We start from the raw sequence: 15,483 nt of genomic DNA, 5'->3' as shown, positions 1-15,483 counted from the left end.
TTTAATCTTTTAAAAAATTTTTATTTATCATTTTTTAGACTTTTTTATATTTTAGTTATTTTTTAATTTTATGTGTATACGTGTATTGCCTGTGTGTAGGTTTTATTTTATGTATATGAACGTATTGCCTGCATGTAGGTTTTATTTTATGTGTATGAACATATTGCCTGCATGTTGGTTTTATGTGTGTGAACGTATTGCCTGCATGTTGGTTTTATGTGTGTGAATGTATTGCCTGCATGTTGGTTTTATGTGTATGTGCCTGCATGTAGGTTTTATTTTATGTGTATGAACGTATTGCCTGCATGTTGGTTTTATGTGTGTGAACGTATTGCCTGCATGTAGGTTTTATTTTATGTGTATGAACGTATTGCCTGCATGTGTGCAAGTGCACCATTTCTTGCAGTGCCCTCAGAGGTCAGAAGAGAGTGTTGGATCCTCTGGAACTGGAGCTACAGATGGTTGTTAGCTGTCATGTGTGTGCTGGGAATTAAATCCAGGTCCTCTGCAACAGAAGTCAGTGTTCTTAAACCAATGAGCCATCTCTCCAGTCCCCCAATTAAACCTTTTTATAATTAAGCAGTTTTAAATTTTTACTATATTTTTAGGTGAAAAATATGTATGTAACAGTATAAAATTCTAAAGATTCTTCCCTGATCCTTAGGCTATCAATTTGGGGGGGGCTATTAATGTGCTTTGAAAACATTTCATAAAGGAGGCTGGAGAGATGGTTCAGAGGTTCAGAGCACTGGCTGCTCTTACAGGGGACCCAGATTCAGTTCCCAGAACCCACATGGCAGCTAACAACTGTCCTGGAACTCCAGTTCCAGGGTATCTGATGCCCTCTTCTGGACTCCACAGGCACTGCATGTACAGGTACACTTACATAGATGCAGGCAAAACACTCATATACATAAAATAAAAATAAATCAATGATGAAAACATTTCATAATGGAAGTTATTAACTAGGTCCAACTAAGTCTTTCATTCTTATAGGTTTCCCTTCCAAAAACCAAAAACCAAAACTCGTTATTGGTAATGAATGCATGCAACAGTTCCTCAGTATCAAGACAAGGGTTGATAACGAATGGTCTCAGCTCCATCTTTGTACCCGAGAAGATGAAAACAAGTGACCATTCCCCACATTGCAAGAGGTATGTATTCCATTTTATGCAACCTTTCTTTAAACCTTCTCAAGAACTTCACTTCTGTAGGTATTTTGCCCATTTAGTAGTGGTAATTATATTACAAAAGTTTGCTGTATATTTAAAAACAATAAAATAATTGTCACCAACATGTATTCAAATTACCTCCTGGCCTGTCTTCCTGCTAAGGGCAGGCATGAGTTCTAGCAAGGTTGTCTTCCTTCAAGAGGGCTGAGCGTGGATTCCCCTACCTACCTTGTGTATCATGAAGAAGGCAACAAGGTCCTCGAGGGATCTGATGACAAGCTCTCTGAGCTGGAGTGACATAAAGGAGGCAACAGAAGCAAAATATTCCTCAATGTTTCGAGAGGAGTCATAGTCATTCTTGGGAGCAAAGTGGACCCAGTGTTCCTTCTGTGAGATGAAAAGCTGAGCACAGGTGGGGATCCACCTATGGAGACAGGAAGAAGAAGTAAGAAGCCTTCCCAGCTCTCTGAGCCAAGTAAAGTACCCATCTGGGTGTGTCCTTCTATAGAGCATTGACTAAGGGAGAAAGAATGTGGACAGCACAATCCCACAGGCTGGAGGCTCAGAGGAAATGAAAGAGGAAGAAGCCATCAAGTACAGACATTCTCTCTCACCCTCCTGCTCCCTCTCTGCTTCCTGGCCATCATATTGTGAACTCTGCTGCTCTACCATACCTCCCCACCATGATGCACTGAAACCCTTGAAACCATGAACTGAAATATGTTCTTCCTTGAGCTGATTTTCTCAGGCATTTGTCACAGCAAAAGACAGCCTGAGAGAAAGACTCACCACTGTACATAAGGTAATTTCTCAGCTCTGGATATAATCCTACATGCCTTCACAAAAGTAAAAGATGTTGTCTAATGTCTGAAAAGCCCCTAACTTTTGACTTTGAGGCGTTTAATGGGTTATCTGAATATAAGTCATTCAAGTACACTGTCTTGTAGTGTGGTCTCAGTCCACTGAGACTGAAAGGATTCACAAAGAAGAAACAAAGTGATGTATTAACAAAGAATGAAGGTTTTGAAAAGGCAGAGGGTGCCTAGGATTAAGGAATAAAGAGAACAGCCGGATACGAAGTTACCAGAGGACAGACAGAAAGAGAACAAAGAAAGGGTATCATGGGAACTCAACAAACTTTGTGTCTTCCCCAGATGGGAAGCCAGTTTTCACTTCTGAGAATTTTCTGTCTCTACAATGCTGGGCTGCACCCCAACTCTGGGAGATACTGACTTGTTGAGGAGAATTTGACGTGCTTCCATGCAGTGACTCTGGATCACATCCTGGTACTCATCAGGCAGCAGGGGAAGCTTTCCCTCCAGTAAGTCTGCAGTTCGGACAAACCTGAGGTCTTTATATCTGCCAAGGGGTGGGAGAAATACCATACTGAAAGACTAATAAATCCTATGGGACAAGCTCAAAGGCCACATATTCACATTTTTAAACTCTTATGCTAGAATAGTCCTCCTAGAACTACTGATGCCACACAATTGGAGTAGGATCGTGGAGATAGGGAAGAGCAGAAAGTAACAAAGAGCCCTAACCAAGGTATGGTATTGAGCAGCATGTGGAAACAGAACCATGGAGGGTTACCTGCATGCTCATGGACTGCTTTTCTAACCTACGCTGATTCTTCTCAAGGCTTCATGAAACAGCTTTGAGGAAACCAGTTGCCCCCCCCATCTCTCTCTGTATGTGTTGCTGTGTGCACACATGTGTGCATATGTGTGGAGGCCTCAGAGGTCAACATTGGGTGTCACTCCTTGGGCGCCATCCACCTTGCTTTTTAAGACAGGGTCTCTCATTGGCCTGGAACTCACCAAGTAGGCTAGGGTAGCTGTTTAGAAAGCCCTGGGGATTCTTCTGTTTCTGCCTCCCCAGCCCTGGGATTTCAAGCATGTGCCATTACACCTGGATCTTTTTACATGGATGCTAGGGATCGATCCAATGGAAGGTCCTTATGCTGTGCAGCAAACACTTTGCACTGCTCCCTGGAATTTCTATAATGAGTCAAAGTTGAATTTTAATCCTCAACCACAACACTCACCCTGTGGGCAGGTTCACTGTGGAGAGCCAACACCCTTTGTACTGCTGTGCTTGAACCATGTCAGCACTCTACATATTTGTTGAACAAATGGATGACTCTTCAGCTCTCCTGTGATGCTGTTACAATCTCCTATTTCTCCAGATCCACGGTGACCTGCCCCTTGCTATTCTCTCCAAGGCCCCCAGTTCTCTTCCTAACACCCATCCATCGGTAAGTTGGTCCTTTCATCATCACTGATACTTCTCAAACTAGATCTCTGTCCAGTTTCTCAGCTCATCTCAGGGCTTGCCTCTTGATTAACATCTGCCTTAATAACCCATCGGACACTCTTCTTTCCAAAATGCCTTTGGTCCTTTAGGAGGAGATAGTAAATTTAGTCTTCTTTGTGTGTAACTAAGAGCAAAGCACTTCTAGGGAAGGAGTGGGGCCTGAGGACCTCACTTGCTGCACATCTGATGCCCAGCACTGGTATGGCTCTTGTCTCTGCCTTATGCATCTTTAATGGAATCTTGACAAACTTTCTCATTGGTTGGCCCAGATTCTCTACTTTTTCATCAGTCTCACTCTAGTCCCAAATTCCCAAAGTTCACCAATCACTCTTGGGGTTTTTTCTCTTAAACATTTTAAAGTTGCACAGTGCAGGTCACGTAAGAAAATCACTCTGTTTTTTCCTTAGCAAATCTTTCCCACTGATTTTGAGCTTCTGATTTTTCTAATGAAGAACCTAGGTGGCTCATTAGCCTGATCTTCTGTGAACCCTCCCACCAGATTTGTATCCTTCTTGAGGATCCTATCAACACAAAACAAAAGAAAAAACAAAACCAAAAAACCCCAAATCACACATTTTCCCCTTCTCCCAAATAACTAATGAATGGATAAACAAAACTTGAAATGGCCCAAATGGGATATTATTCATCCATAAAAAGAGATGCTGTGACTGATGCATGCTTCTCTGTGAACAGATGCCAAGAACATTATGTTTAACAGAAGAAGCCAGACGCAAAAGGCCATATTTTATACGATTCAGTGTATATTATATAACCACAATAGGCAAGTCCACAGAGGCTGAAAGTAGATTAGTGGTTGCCAGGGGCTAAGAAGAAGAGATAAAAGAGTGTAACAAAAATATCCTTGGACTAGATAGAGGTAAGCAGGGTATAGATCTGGAAAGAACCTAAAAACTAGTTCATGTGCACTTTAAAAGGATGAGCATGTGGTTTGAATGAGGGATGTCCTCCTAGGCTCATGTATTTGATGCTTGATTTGCAGCTGGTGATGCTGCTTGGTGAGGTTATGGAACCTTAAGAGGCAGAGCCTTGCTGGAGGAAGTACATCACTGGGGTGGGTTTTGAGGGTTTATAGCCTTGCCTCGCTTCCTGTTCTCTCTCTCTTGCCTATGTATGCATGAAAATGTCATCAGCCAACATCCTGCAGCTACCTCCATGATCTCCCTGACTATATTCATGCCTCCCCTGCCATGATGGGCTCTCTTCCTCTGGAATCAGAAGTTAAAATAAATCCTTCCTTCGTCACTTTGCTTTTGGTCATGGTATTTTATCACAGTGACAGAAAAGTAACTAATATAGTGAGTTTTGTGGAATGCGAATTACAGTTGGTCTTATATAGCTTGGGTTCTACATGTATGGATTCAAAAAACAGTGGATGAAAAATATTCAGGAAAAAAGATTGCTCTTGAACTGAACAGGTACAGATTTCATTCTTTTAATTATTTCCTATATGATAACTTATAACAACTATTCACATAGCAGTTGCATTGTACTAGACAGTATAAGAAATCTAGGAATGGTCATAAGTATGTGAGCAGGTGTGTAGACTATATGAAAATAATACTCAGTTTTAGAGGAGGGATTTGGGAATTTATGGATAATGGTAGCTGGGGTCCTAGAAACAATTACATGTATATCAAGTTTTAAATACTGAAAGACAGAAAAAAGGTGTCTTGCCCCTGTCTCCTCTGGAGTCCAACAATTCCTCTGACCAATATAGTTATTGATAAACACAACTGAGAGACATACTTTTCAGCTGAATTCCATAAAGGAAAAGCACTCAAGTCTTCATACATCTTAAAGGTAATAAGAGACAGATAAGGAAGCATGTAATAATTATAATTTAGGGTGACTAGTGCCACGATACAGGTAATGATGGACTATTACCTCTTGGGTACTTAAGTTTTATATCAGGCACTGTTCTAAGCACTTTTCATGTATTAAGCTATGTATTTTTCTTAATAGTCCTATGAAATAGGAACTCAGAAAAGCGATGTATTACAGCCATACTATGTACAAAGCAGAGTTAAGAATTGGACACAGGGGCTGGAAAGACGACTCAGCAGTTAAGAACAATGGCTGTTCTTGCAGAAGACCCAAGTTCAAATCCCAGCACCCACATGACAGCTAACAACTGTCCATAACTTCAGTTCCAGAGGATCCGACAGCCTCTTCTGTCCTCCATGGGCATTGCATGACATGGGTGCTCTTACCTACATGCAAGCAGTACATGCATACACATAAAAATAATAAAATATTTTAAAAAAAGAATTGGACATAAAGGCTGGGCATAGTCTCACATGCCTTTAATCCCAGCACTTTAGAGGCAGAGGCAGGTAGATCTTTTTGAGATCAAGGCCAGCTTGGTCTATATAACAAGTTTCAGGCCAGCTGGGGTTATAGGGAGACCCTATCTCAAACAAACAGCAAAAAGAATTGTGTAGAAATGACTTCTGTAAAATGGACAGAAACTGGACCAATGACTTTTAATTAACCTTTTGACAAAAAACTACTGTAAACAAACTCACTGAGCCATGAGCCTTGTGAGCTGGGCACCTGACTTTGATTCCTGGGAACCTCAATTTGCTGTTTCACCCAAGATAGTGAATGATCCGAGTATGCTTGAGAATTAACAAATCAAAGACAGCACATCTCCATAGAAAGCAATGAAAATTGAGAAGAATGATTGACATTGTATGTATGAGATGTTTTAGGCCTAGGGATGAAAGGGCAAGATTGTCTGCTAAGAGAAAAGTTGGATCCAAGCTTGTAGCTTCCAAAAATTGATGCTGGAGAAACAGTTTTGAATAAAATTACGGGCAAGGCCTGACTAAGTGGCACAGTTCCAGGTGACATCTGGGAGAATGGGTGTCTCTGTGTTTGGGCCCACTCTTAAAAACCAAAGTTAAGAGTCAGGTTGCTTATTCATGTTCACTGTAATATGACACGGTAACGTCACAGAACTGGGCCAAGGGTCTGAAGAGATGGCTCAGCAGTTAAGAGCATATACTACTCTTGCAGAGGACCCAAGCTGGGTTCCCAGCACCCATGTGGGGTGCCTGCCTATAAAACTCCAGGAGATCTTACACCCTCTTCTGGACTCTGCTGGCACCTTCATTCACATGGACAAACCCGCCCCCAACACACATAACTTAAAAATAATAAAATTAATCATAAAAAAAGGTTTGAACACAAGCTGACTTGCTTAAAGTGTATGTTCTTAACCAGCATGCTTCAGGGCTTACAGCCAGGGGGAGTGTGTCCTATGAGCACAAAGCAGGGTCCCTTATGCCTGCAGGTGGGTTCACATTCATAACTCATTCACTTTCGTCTAGGTTTTTGTTGGACCCATTCTGCTGTAGTGTGGGGGCTACTTTGACTGCCCTGTTGCAGAGGCTCACCTAGGTTCTCAACACTAAAGGGAACCAAAGACCACGGGGTGTGTCTTACTCTGCAAACCACAGTTCTTTGAGGTTGTGTATCATGGGGTTCACCGTGTGCAGGTGCTCCTCATTCCACCTCTTGGCATTCTGGTAGATGTTGTGCCAAGGCACAGGGGCCCGGATCACTCTGTGTGGAAACAAGCGAGGGATGCTCTCGATGAACAGCCGTTGCTTCTCCATTGGGTCCATGAGGATGTAATCAACTAGAACCGAGGGAAAACACCATTCTATCAGGTGGGAACTATAAACATCCTGTGCTCTTAGCTCCACACACTTAGAATGCAAAGTGGTCTCTGTTTACACCGGGAAATGCCTCTTCACTTGCCAGGTTGGGGTAATACTTTAGGTATAACTCAGTCAGGAAAGCTCTATTCTGTTCTGTGTTTTCTTTCTGAAGATATTTCATTAGAAGGAGTGGAACTTCACAGTTTAGAGCACCTAGATTCTGAGGTTGAATCCTGTTTTTCTCATGACACTGCACTGGTATTTGCTGATACTACATTACTGATGAACTGATTTCTCACACGAAGATAATTACACACAAAAAATGTGCACACAAATCAATACGGTGGGTAGCACCAGGTATTTACAAATGGAAATTTACATATCAAATGTTTAATATGTTAGGAAAGAAAGATTGGTGAAACTTCATAGAGGAAGTAACAATTGTGCTGCACCATGACGAATGAATATGAGTTTAGGATTGAGGAAGAGCACTGGGGACATATGGAGGTGAAGCACTATCACATTTAGACAGTTTGCTCAAGGAGCTGTGAGCCATGCTGTGGCAGAAACATCATGTGCAAGTGGTGAGGGTGATGGTGGTATGACTAGAGAAGCAAGCTGGAGCTAGAAGTAAAGACCTTACATGTTTATTTCTTAGGAACTGGGTTCTGTGTGACAACAGAGTGCTTAAACTGACAATGTTAGAGTAGCAAAAAGCCCCATAAATTTAACTGGTCAAGACTATAGATTCTCTAGTCTATCTGTTGGAAGACCCACCTTTCCAGTCTCACTGGTCAATTACCTAGTAATAGAACTACCCCTAGGAAGGCAGTTCACCTTAAGTTATGCCAAATAGTTGGGCAGAACACCTGCTGCGTTAATGAGGTAGCGACTATTTCCTGCCTGGAATCCCGCCTTGCAGCTCAGAACTCCCCAGAACTTGTGATGAGCCATAGTCATGTAGGTCTCGAAAACATCATTTTTCCTTTTCTTCTTCATGGCTTTCTTATTAAACATGCTTTCTTTAAGGCTTTTGGCTGCCCCTAGCATCTTGTGTTTCTTTATTTTCTCTCTAAAGCATCCTTCTCCTAGCCATGTGGCTACCAGTCAGCCACGTGTCTGATCTCCATGCAGGCTCTAAACCTGCATGGCTTCATGGCTTTCTTTCCTTCTTCCCACCATTCACCACCTCAAGACAGCTGCCAAGATCACCAGCTCACCTGCCCTGAGATTTTTTTTTCTTTAAGAGTCTAATAAAATTGTAAAAGCTTCTGTTTGGGTCCATTCTTAAATTCTTTTATGAATGAGACTAAGAACCCTCTAGGGGACCCTCTTTCCCCCCATTTCAACACCATTAGAAAGTTAGAAATAGAAGTAAATAGACATTTGGTGAAGGTAGGACAGCAAGGTGTAAGACCAATAGGATCAGCCCTTGCCTTTGACGTGTGTGTCATATTACTCACCCGTCATCAAATACTCCCCAATGTGACCTACTATGTGCATAAGACACTGGGCTGAGGAGAAGGGGAACAAAGACCAGAGATGTACCCATCACCATTCAAGAGCTAATGGTCTAAAATAGGAGCCCAAATTCATGAGAAATGGAATGACATCAGCAAAGAAATAAAAGTGCAGAAGTACTGAGCAGGATGAGCCGAAGGTAGAGAACAGAGGTGCAATGAGCACAGAGGGTGAAGGGGCAGCTGAAAGCTTTGGAGAAAAACACTTCAAACGGGCACGTCTCAAGCTGCATTTTGATGTTGGGGCAGCTCTTGCTACCCATGGTGTTGTCTGTGCCCATCACATCTGAGTCGTCTAGAGCTCATTAGAAATGCAGAATCTCATGCTTCATCACAGATATACAACTACTGAATCAGAATCTGCCTTTGAACAAGATCCCTAGGCTATGAGGATGCCCATTCAAGTGTGGCTGATTCAAGAGCAAACATTAGTGATGGAGGCTAGAGTGTTTGAATGAAAGGTTATATGATATTTTTGGCATATTCAGTCGAACCAGGGTGTCAAGTGATAAATTTGGAGTGTTATGGTTGATCATGATTGCCAACTTGATTGGACTGAAAGATGCCTGGGAGTTTAGTAAAGTATGCACCTAGGTGTTTCCAGAGATGACCGGCATGTGAAGAAGACCTGCCTTGAATGCAGACAGAGACCATCTAATAGGTTGGGAGCCTGGATAGAACAAAAGCCAAAGGAAGAAGCACAGCATGTTCTTCCTACTCTCTCTGCTTCCTGGGTGTGATGAGGTGAGCAGCTTTGCTCCATTCATCACATGTTCCCTGCTGCCATGTTCTGCTCCATCACAGCCTAAAAGCAATACAGGCAGCTGATCATGCCCCCAGCCCTCTGAAACCATGAGACAAAATAAACCATTCCTCCTTTAAATTGATTTTGCCAGGGGCTTTTATCACAGCAACAACATAGCTGACTGTACCCTCCATGCAGGAGTCAGGCCCATTTAAGCCCAGCCTTACCAATGCTTTTCATGAGGCTACAGTAATAGTCATTTTCTTTCTCGGACTTCAGCTCAACTTGCAGGGGTTCCAGGGCAGGAGTTGTCAGCAGCATCTTAGGAATCAGCTTTAAAATTCGAACCATCACTTCATCCTCCTCAGGAGCAATCATGTCTCTTCGGATGCCATGGGTCAAATAGTAATAATATCTCTTCCATAAACAAAGCACCAGAAAGAAAAAGATTATGACTGGGTGACGGCTCACCTGTTCCACCCACCAGCAGAGCTGCTAAGGGCCGTGTCTACACAGCAGCCATCTGCACCCTTCTTCATTTGCTACCACCGTGCTTCTGAAGCCTGTCACTTCACGTTCATTGCATGCAACAAGATCACTGGTAGGTGTTTCTCATGACTTTGGGGGAGGCAAGCAAAGCCCAGAGAAATTTAAGTCGGGGATAATGAAGGACTGACTGTTCAAATGTCATGCAATGAGGGACAATTTGGAGGCAGCAAACAGTATTTTTAAGGGAAGTGGGTCAGTCAGTAAAATGTCTGATGTGTAAGCATAAGGACCTGCATTCTAATACCTAGCACATATGTGAAAGCTGGGTGCAGTGGCTTATGTATGGAACCCACTGATGGGGACATGGTAGAGACAGGTGGATCCCCAGGGCTCTCTGACCAGTCTAGATGAGTCAGTGAGCTCCAGGTTCAGTGAGACCTTTTCTAAAAATAAGTTGAAGAGTAACTGTAGAAGACAACTGACATTGACCTCTGGCTTCCACATTCATGCACATGTGTGAATGCACACCCACACGCAATGAACCTGCTAACAAACACACATACACACATAAGTTACATCCTTACACACATAAATAAAAAATAAATAAAAAGAGTAATGGCAGCACCTTAAAAATCACTCCAAATATCACCCTCCTAAAAATCAGTGCTCCACTAGCAAACACTTTGATCCTGTGGTTGGTAGCTATCAGTGGGGAAAACATCTCCAAGGTCTGAATCCATTTACTATGATATGTCTACTACAACTGCAGGCTTGTGAGTTTAAACACAAACAAAGCAAACACAAATGTGAAGTGCAAGCTGGGGCCTTTGGGGTGTTTTGTTTATGTAGGGTATGCCTCTAAGATGCTGGTGGCTCTACAAAGGAACGATTTTAGATGGATGAGAGGCACAAACTGTGGGAAAGGACTTTGAAATTGGAGTATCAGCACAACTGTCAGGGCAGAAGAAGCTGTTGACAGCTACTACAGCTCACAGCTTCAACCTTAATGGAAGCAGTTTAGACAGAGACTTCCTAGCTTGTGACGACCCTAAATTAAAAATGCATTTGATAACCTAACCTACAGAATACCCCCACTATCAACACAAAGCAGCACAGAGCATGACTTGTGTTCCCTCATGATTATGTGGCTGACAGGAAGTTTGCAAGCCAAGGTGGATCTTTAACTTGCAATCCTGCCTCAGCTTCCCAAATGTCAGGATTATAGGTTGTGTGCCACCACGCCCCACTGCATAGCTCTTCAGAGTATAGGCTTGATATCTGGCAGACCTGATTTTATTCCTAGTTTTGTCTCTGTGTTATCTTGAGTAAGTTGTTTAATCAGTCTACACCCCAATTTCCACACCTGAACAATGAGGATGATCATAGTATGAAGGTTGAATGGGCTCAAACAGCTTCGAGAAATTTTGCTAAAGACACCTGCTCAGCCATTCTGCGTTAAAAAGCTTTCTTTTTATTTATTCGTTTATTTTTATTTTACGTGTATGACTGTTTTGCCTACATGTAGGTGTACCACAGGCATGCAATGTGGATGGAATCCAGAAGAGGGCATCAGATCCCCTGCAACTTGAGTTATGAATGGTTGTTAGGTCCTGTGTATGTGTTGGAAACTGAACCTGAGCCCTTTGCAAGAACAGCCAGTGCTCTTAACTGAAAAGCCATCTCTCCAGCCCCCATTGTGAGTTTTTGTTATTAATTATTCTGTAATGTATTATAAACTCATAAGCTGTTTGCTGTAAAGTAACGCCCTCCCCCCTTTTTTTTGAGATAGAGTCTCATTATGTTACCCTGGCTGGCCTGGAACTTACTATGTAGACCAGTGATAACCTTGAATTCACAGAGATGGACCTGCCTCTGCCTGCCAAGCACCAGGATTAAAGGCGTGTGCCACCAAGCCTGGCCCAAGGTTTGTTCTTTTAAGAAATGGGCTAGAAACTCAACCACCCATCTGGAGCTAAGCAGGTAATGCTCATCAAACTGGCTGGACTCAAGAAAATAACAAAGAATGGGGAGCCAGTTACCAGCTGGACAATGTATTTCTTTTTGTGTTTTGTTTGTGAAACAGGTCTCCCTATAGTCCCAGCTAGCCTGGAACTCGCTCTTTAGACCAGGCTGTCCTCTATCTCACAGAGATTTGCCTGCCTCTGCCTGGGATTAAAGTGTTAAGATTAAATGCTCCTGGCTCTGGACAATGAACTTCCCAGTGAAGGGGGAAAGCAACTGCTCAGCTCTGAGTATTTTTGGTTTTCTCAGGAAGCTGAAAATCCACCTTATGAGAGATTCCTCTCATTTTCAAAACACATCCATCCACAGGCTACATTCACGATAAATAGGGTTCCCAGAAAACAAACAAACCAAAACAAGCAGGACACAGCAGGCTATACTCACAATAACAAGATTCTTCATTGTTTAACTTCAAATTCAAATTAATTCAGTGCTTTCTTTCTTGTTTTAAAAAATCTGGTCATCCTTGGCTAGTGTATGCTCTAAGGAGACCCAACAGTACCTGTTTCTCTCTCTCTCTCTCTCTCTCTCTCTCTCTCTCTCTCTCACACACACACACAGCCTCATTCAGTGCAGGTTTATCATGGAGTTCTGACCTTAGTATTACTAGAACATTCTCCCCAGGTGACTCTGGCATGCACTGGTTTGAATCACTCAGGTGCCAAGAGAACCATTAGCCAGCTGGGGTGAGAGCTCCAGGCATGTACCTCCAGGTCCAATTCAGTTGGCTTTTTCTCTTTACTCTCTATTTCCATCTCCTGCTGCTGCATCACATCCATCTGCTGTTCTGGACTCATTGGCCTGCTTCCTGGGAAGGTCAAACATGTGTCCACATCGTTCTTCATGGGTGAGGAGGTTAAGGCTCTGCAGGGCGGGAAAGCCCTAAAAAGCAGACAGCGTTCATCCCTTGGGGCTCCACAGGAGATTTTTTTCCAATCTGGGGATTGCAATAAAAGTCCCTCTCCTTCATGTCATCTAATGGGCTGCTGTGTGTACCTGAGATGACCCTAGCCATACAACACGTTATATGCATGTAAACACTGGCTTTGCTCAGTTGGCTAACCTACTTCTGTTTAGAGCCCTAAAGGATTGATGGGGAAAGAAAAGTTACTCAAGTGTCTGAGAATGCTTTGAAGCCAAGAAGCAGAATGTTGCTTTATGTCACCAGAGCCTTCTTTGGTTCAGCCCAATGTCCTCCATTCTCTGTTACCTACAGTGACACCTTACCCAGTGGGATCCTCTTTGACTTTGAAGGATAACTTCATTTTCTTCTTAGTGGGCTCTGATGAGATCTTAGCTACAGTAAAAGTAGAAAAGAAAGACATTAGTGATGGGTAGTGCTCTTGGGCTATTCTCTGTCCATAGGGATGTGACTCTTGGGCAAGGTCTTAGAGAGCACTAAGAGGAGTGGGCATGGTATGGTGGGGTGAGGTAAAAGATGTGGACTCTGGTTACCTGTGTGGCTCTTAAACAGTGACTTCATCACTCCTGGCCTCAGCCTCCCCATCTCTAAAATGGGATGAGTGTGCCTTCTTTCATTCATCCATATATTTGACAACTACTAGTAATTTCCTACTCGATTTGCATCCCAACATTGCACATTCCATTTTCTAAGCCACAGCTGTATTATTATTTAATGTTTATTTTAAAATAGGTTCAGGCTTTTAAACTTAGTGAATTTATTTTTAAAGGAAGTGTATATGATGTTCACAAATTTAAAAAATAATCTATAGCAATTACATAATAATTGCAAATATAGAAATCAAAATCATTTGCTACAAATAGAGATAACTATGGCTGTCTCTTCCTGGTTACAGATGACACGCCAGCTTGGCCAATCAAAGGGGACTAGTATGCTTGCCTTCCTTATAAGGTGACAGTTGGCAGCCAGTAAATCCTCTAATAGGGGATAGAATTCTCTCCCCTGCCTGAAATTTATATAAGCTTGCTCCCGAGGTGGATCGGGGCTCGCCGTCCACGACATCGCTGTAACTCAACTTGATTCCTGCAATAAAGATTGCTGACGAGAAGGAACCGGAGGTTGTGTCTTCCTTGCTGGCCAGGGTGGGCGCAACAGATAATAAACAAATTTAGTACATTTTAACTAGAGATCATTACTTGCTAAAGGCTCTAGCCTGAGGAAATTAAACACAGTAGATGAATGTTCCAGGCATACTCATATTTAAATTGACACTTCGAGGGACTCAAAAGAACTGAAAACTCACAGTCAAGATGTGTTCCAGTTCATGCTTTGAAGTCTAAATTCAATAGTAACAGACCAAATACTTAAAAACATAAAAAGACATTGCATTGTTTAAATGATTTTCTACAGGAGACAGAAATAACAGTGTGTGAACACCAAAGACTTCAAAGCTATCTCGAGAAACAAATATCACAGATACCCAGAGGAACATCTGTTTGCAACCACCTTGCTTGCTAAGGCACCTGAAATAAATTCTGTCATCGAAGAATGACTTAGCCCGTCATAAGTACCCACCTCTGCAAGCATGCCTGCAGAAGGAATTTCCCCTCAGTGGTCTTAGGGCTCCTAGGCATCTGCACTGGTGACCCTGTCAGCTGTGACTTAAACCCATCAATGTAGTAACAGTTAAAGAATGATGCAGGGAAACACATAAAAAACTGTGAAGGCCGTAACTTGCCAAAATGTAGAGAATAAAAGACTGCAGTGTGTGTCTCTGGATAGGACTCAGATTAAACTTCATCCACCCAGGGTTCAGGGACTATTGCAGAAAAGGAGCAGAGGGATTGTAAGAGCCAGGGGTGGTGGACGGCCATAAGGAAACAGAGGCTTCTGGGAACTTGCACATATGAACTTATAGTAATGGTGACAGCATGTACAGGACCCATGCAAACTCAGAGCTGGAGAAATGGACAAGCAGCTCCAACCTTAACTGAAGAACTATTGGCAACTGATTGCTGCCAGGTAAGGGAGAGTGGATCTTCTTTCAGGTGGTGACACTAGACAGGCTGAAGAGGCTCCAGTGGATGAACTCATATGGAGGGACATCTGGGTATACAAACTTGACTTGATAGATCTTGACATGTATGACAGAATGCATGAAGTCCTGTGGGCAGGCTATGGGAGGGGTGCAGATAGAGGAGGGGATTTAAATACGATTAAGATGCATTGTATGAAATGCACAGAAATTAAAAAGAATTGAGAAAAAGACCGAAGCTAAACTCGAGGACTGTGTTTTTGGGAGGAAACTCTACTCAAGTTCACTGGTCTGCATAAACTGTCCTGATTTCTATAAACAAACAAATAGGCAAAACCAGTGAGAAGTAAAAGTTATAAACCCAGCTTCTGCCAGTTGAACAGGTAGGAAGAGGCGTGGGTTTGATATGGAGGGAGTCACGGAGTCCTGAGACGCTCCATGATGTGGGGAACTAGAACGGCCTACAAAGGCACAGCAAAGCTGAAGACAGTGGCACTGTCGCACAGACAAACCACAGGCACCCTCAATGCCTATGGTAGCTAGAAATGGCTCAAAAAGGCCAAGGTCAGCTAGATC

General features: G+C 42.7%; 1 protein-coding gene across 1 annotated transcript in view; it reads right to left on the bottom strand.

Moving 5' to 3' along the window:
• Dnah3 (dynein axonemal heavy chain 3) overlaps window positions 1-15,483 on the bottom strand; it is a 232,141-nt gene that overhangs the window by 196,483 nt on the left and 20,175 nt on the right. Inside the window, exons 5-10 of the mRNA XM_029568678.1 lie at window positions 13,178-13,247; window positions 12,658-12,832; window positions 9,667-9,856; window positions 6,957-7,152; window positions 2,406-2,531; window positions 1,401-1,596 (exon numbers count right to left, since the gene is read on the bottom strand). Coding sequence (XP_029424538.1) covers window positions 1,401-1,596; window positions 2,406-2,531; window positions 6,957-7,152; window positions 9,667-9,856; window positions 12,658-12,832; window positions 13,178-13,247 — 953 coding nt within the window. The remainder of the gene's footprint in view (window positions 1-1,400; window positions 1,597-2,405; window positions 2,532-6,956; window positions 7,153-9,666; window positions 9,857-12,657; window positions 12,833-13,177; window positions 13,248-15,483) is intronic.

Source organism: Nannospalax galili, unplaced genomic scaffold (assembly GCF_000622305.1).
Source record: "Nannospalax galili isolate Female #2095 unplaced genomic scaffold, S.galili_v1.0 scaffold381, whole genome shotgun sequence".
Classification (NCBI taxonomy): domain Eukaryota; kingdom Metazoa; phylum Chordata; class Mammalia; order Rodentia; family Spalacidae; genus Nannospalax; species Nannospalax galili.
The sequence above is the reverse complement of the archived record's forward strand: the minus strand, read 5'-3'. Positions and strand labels throughout refer to the sequence as shown.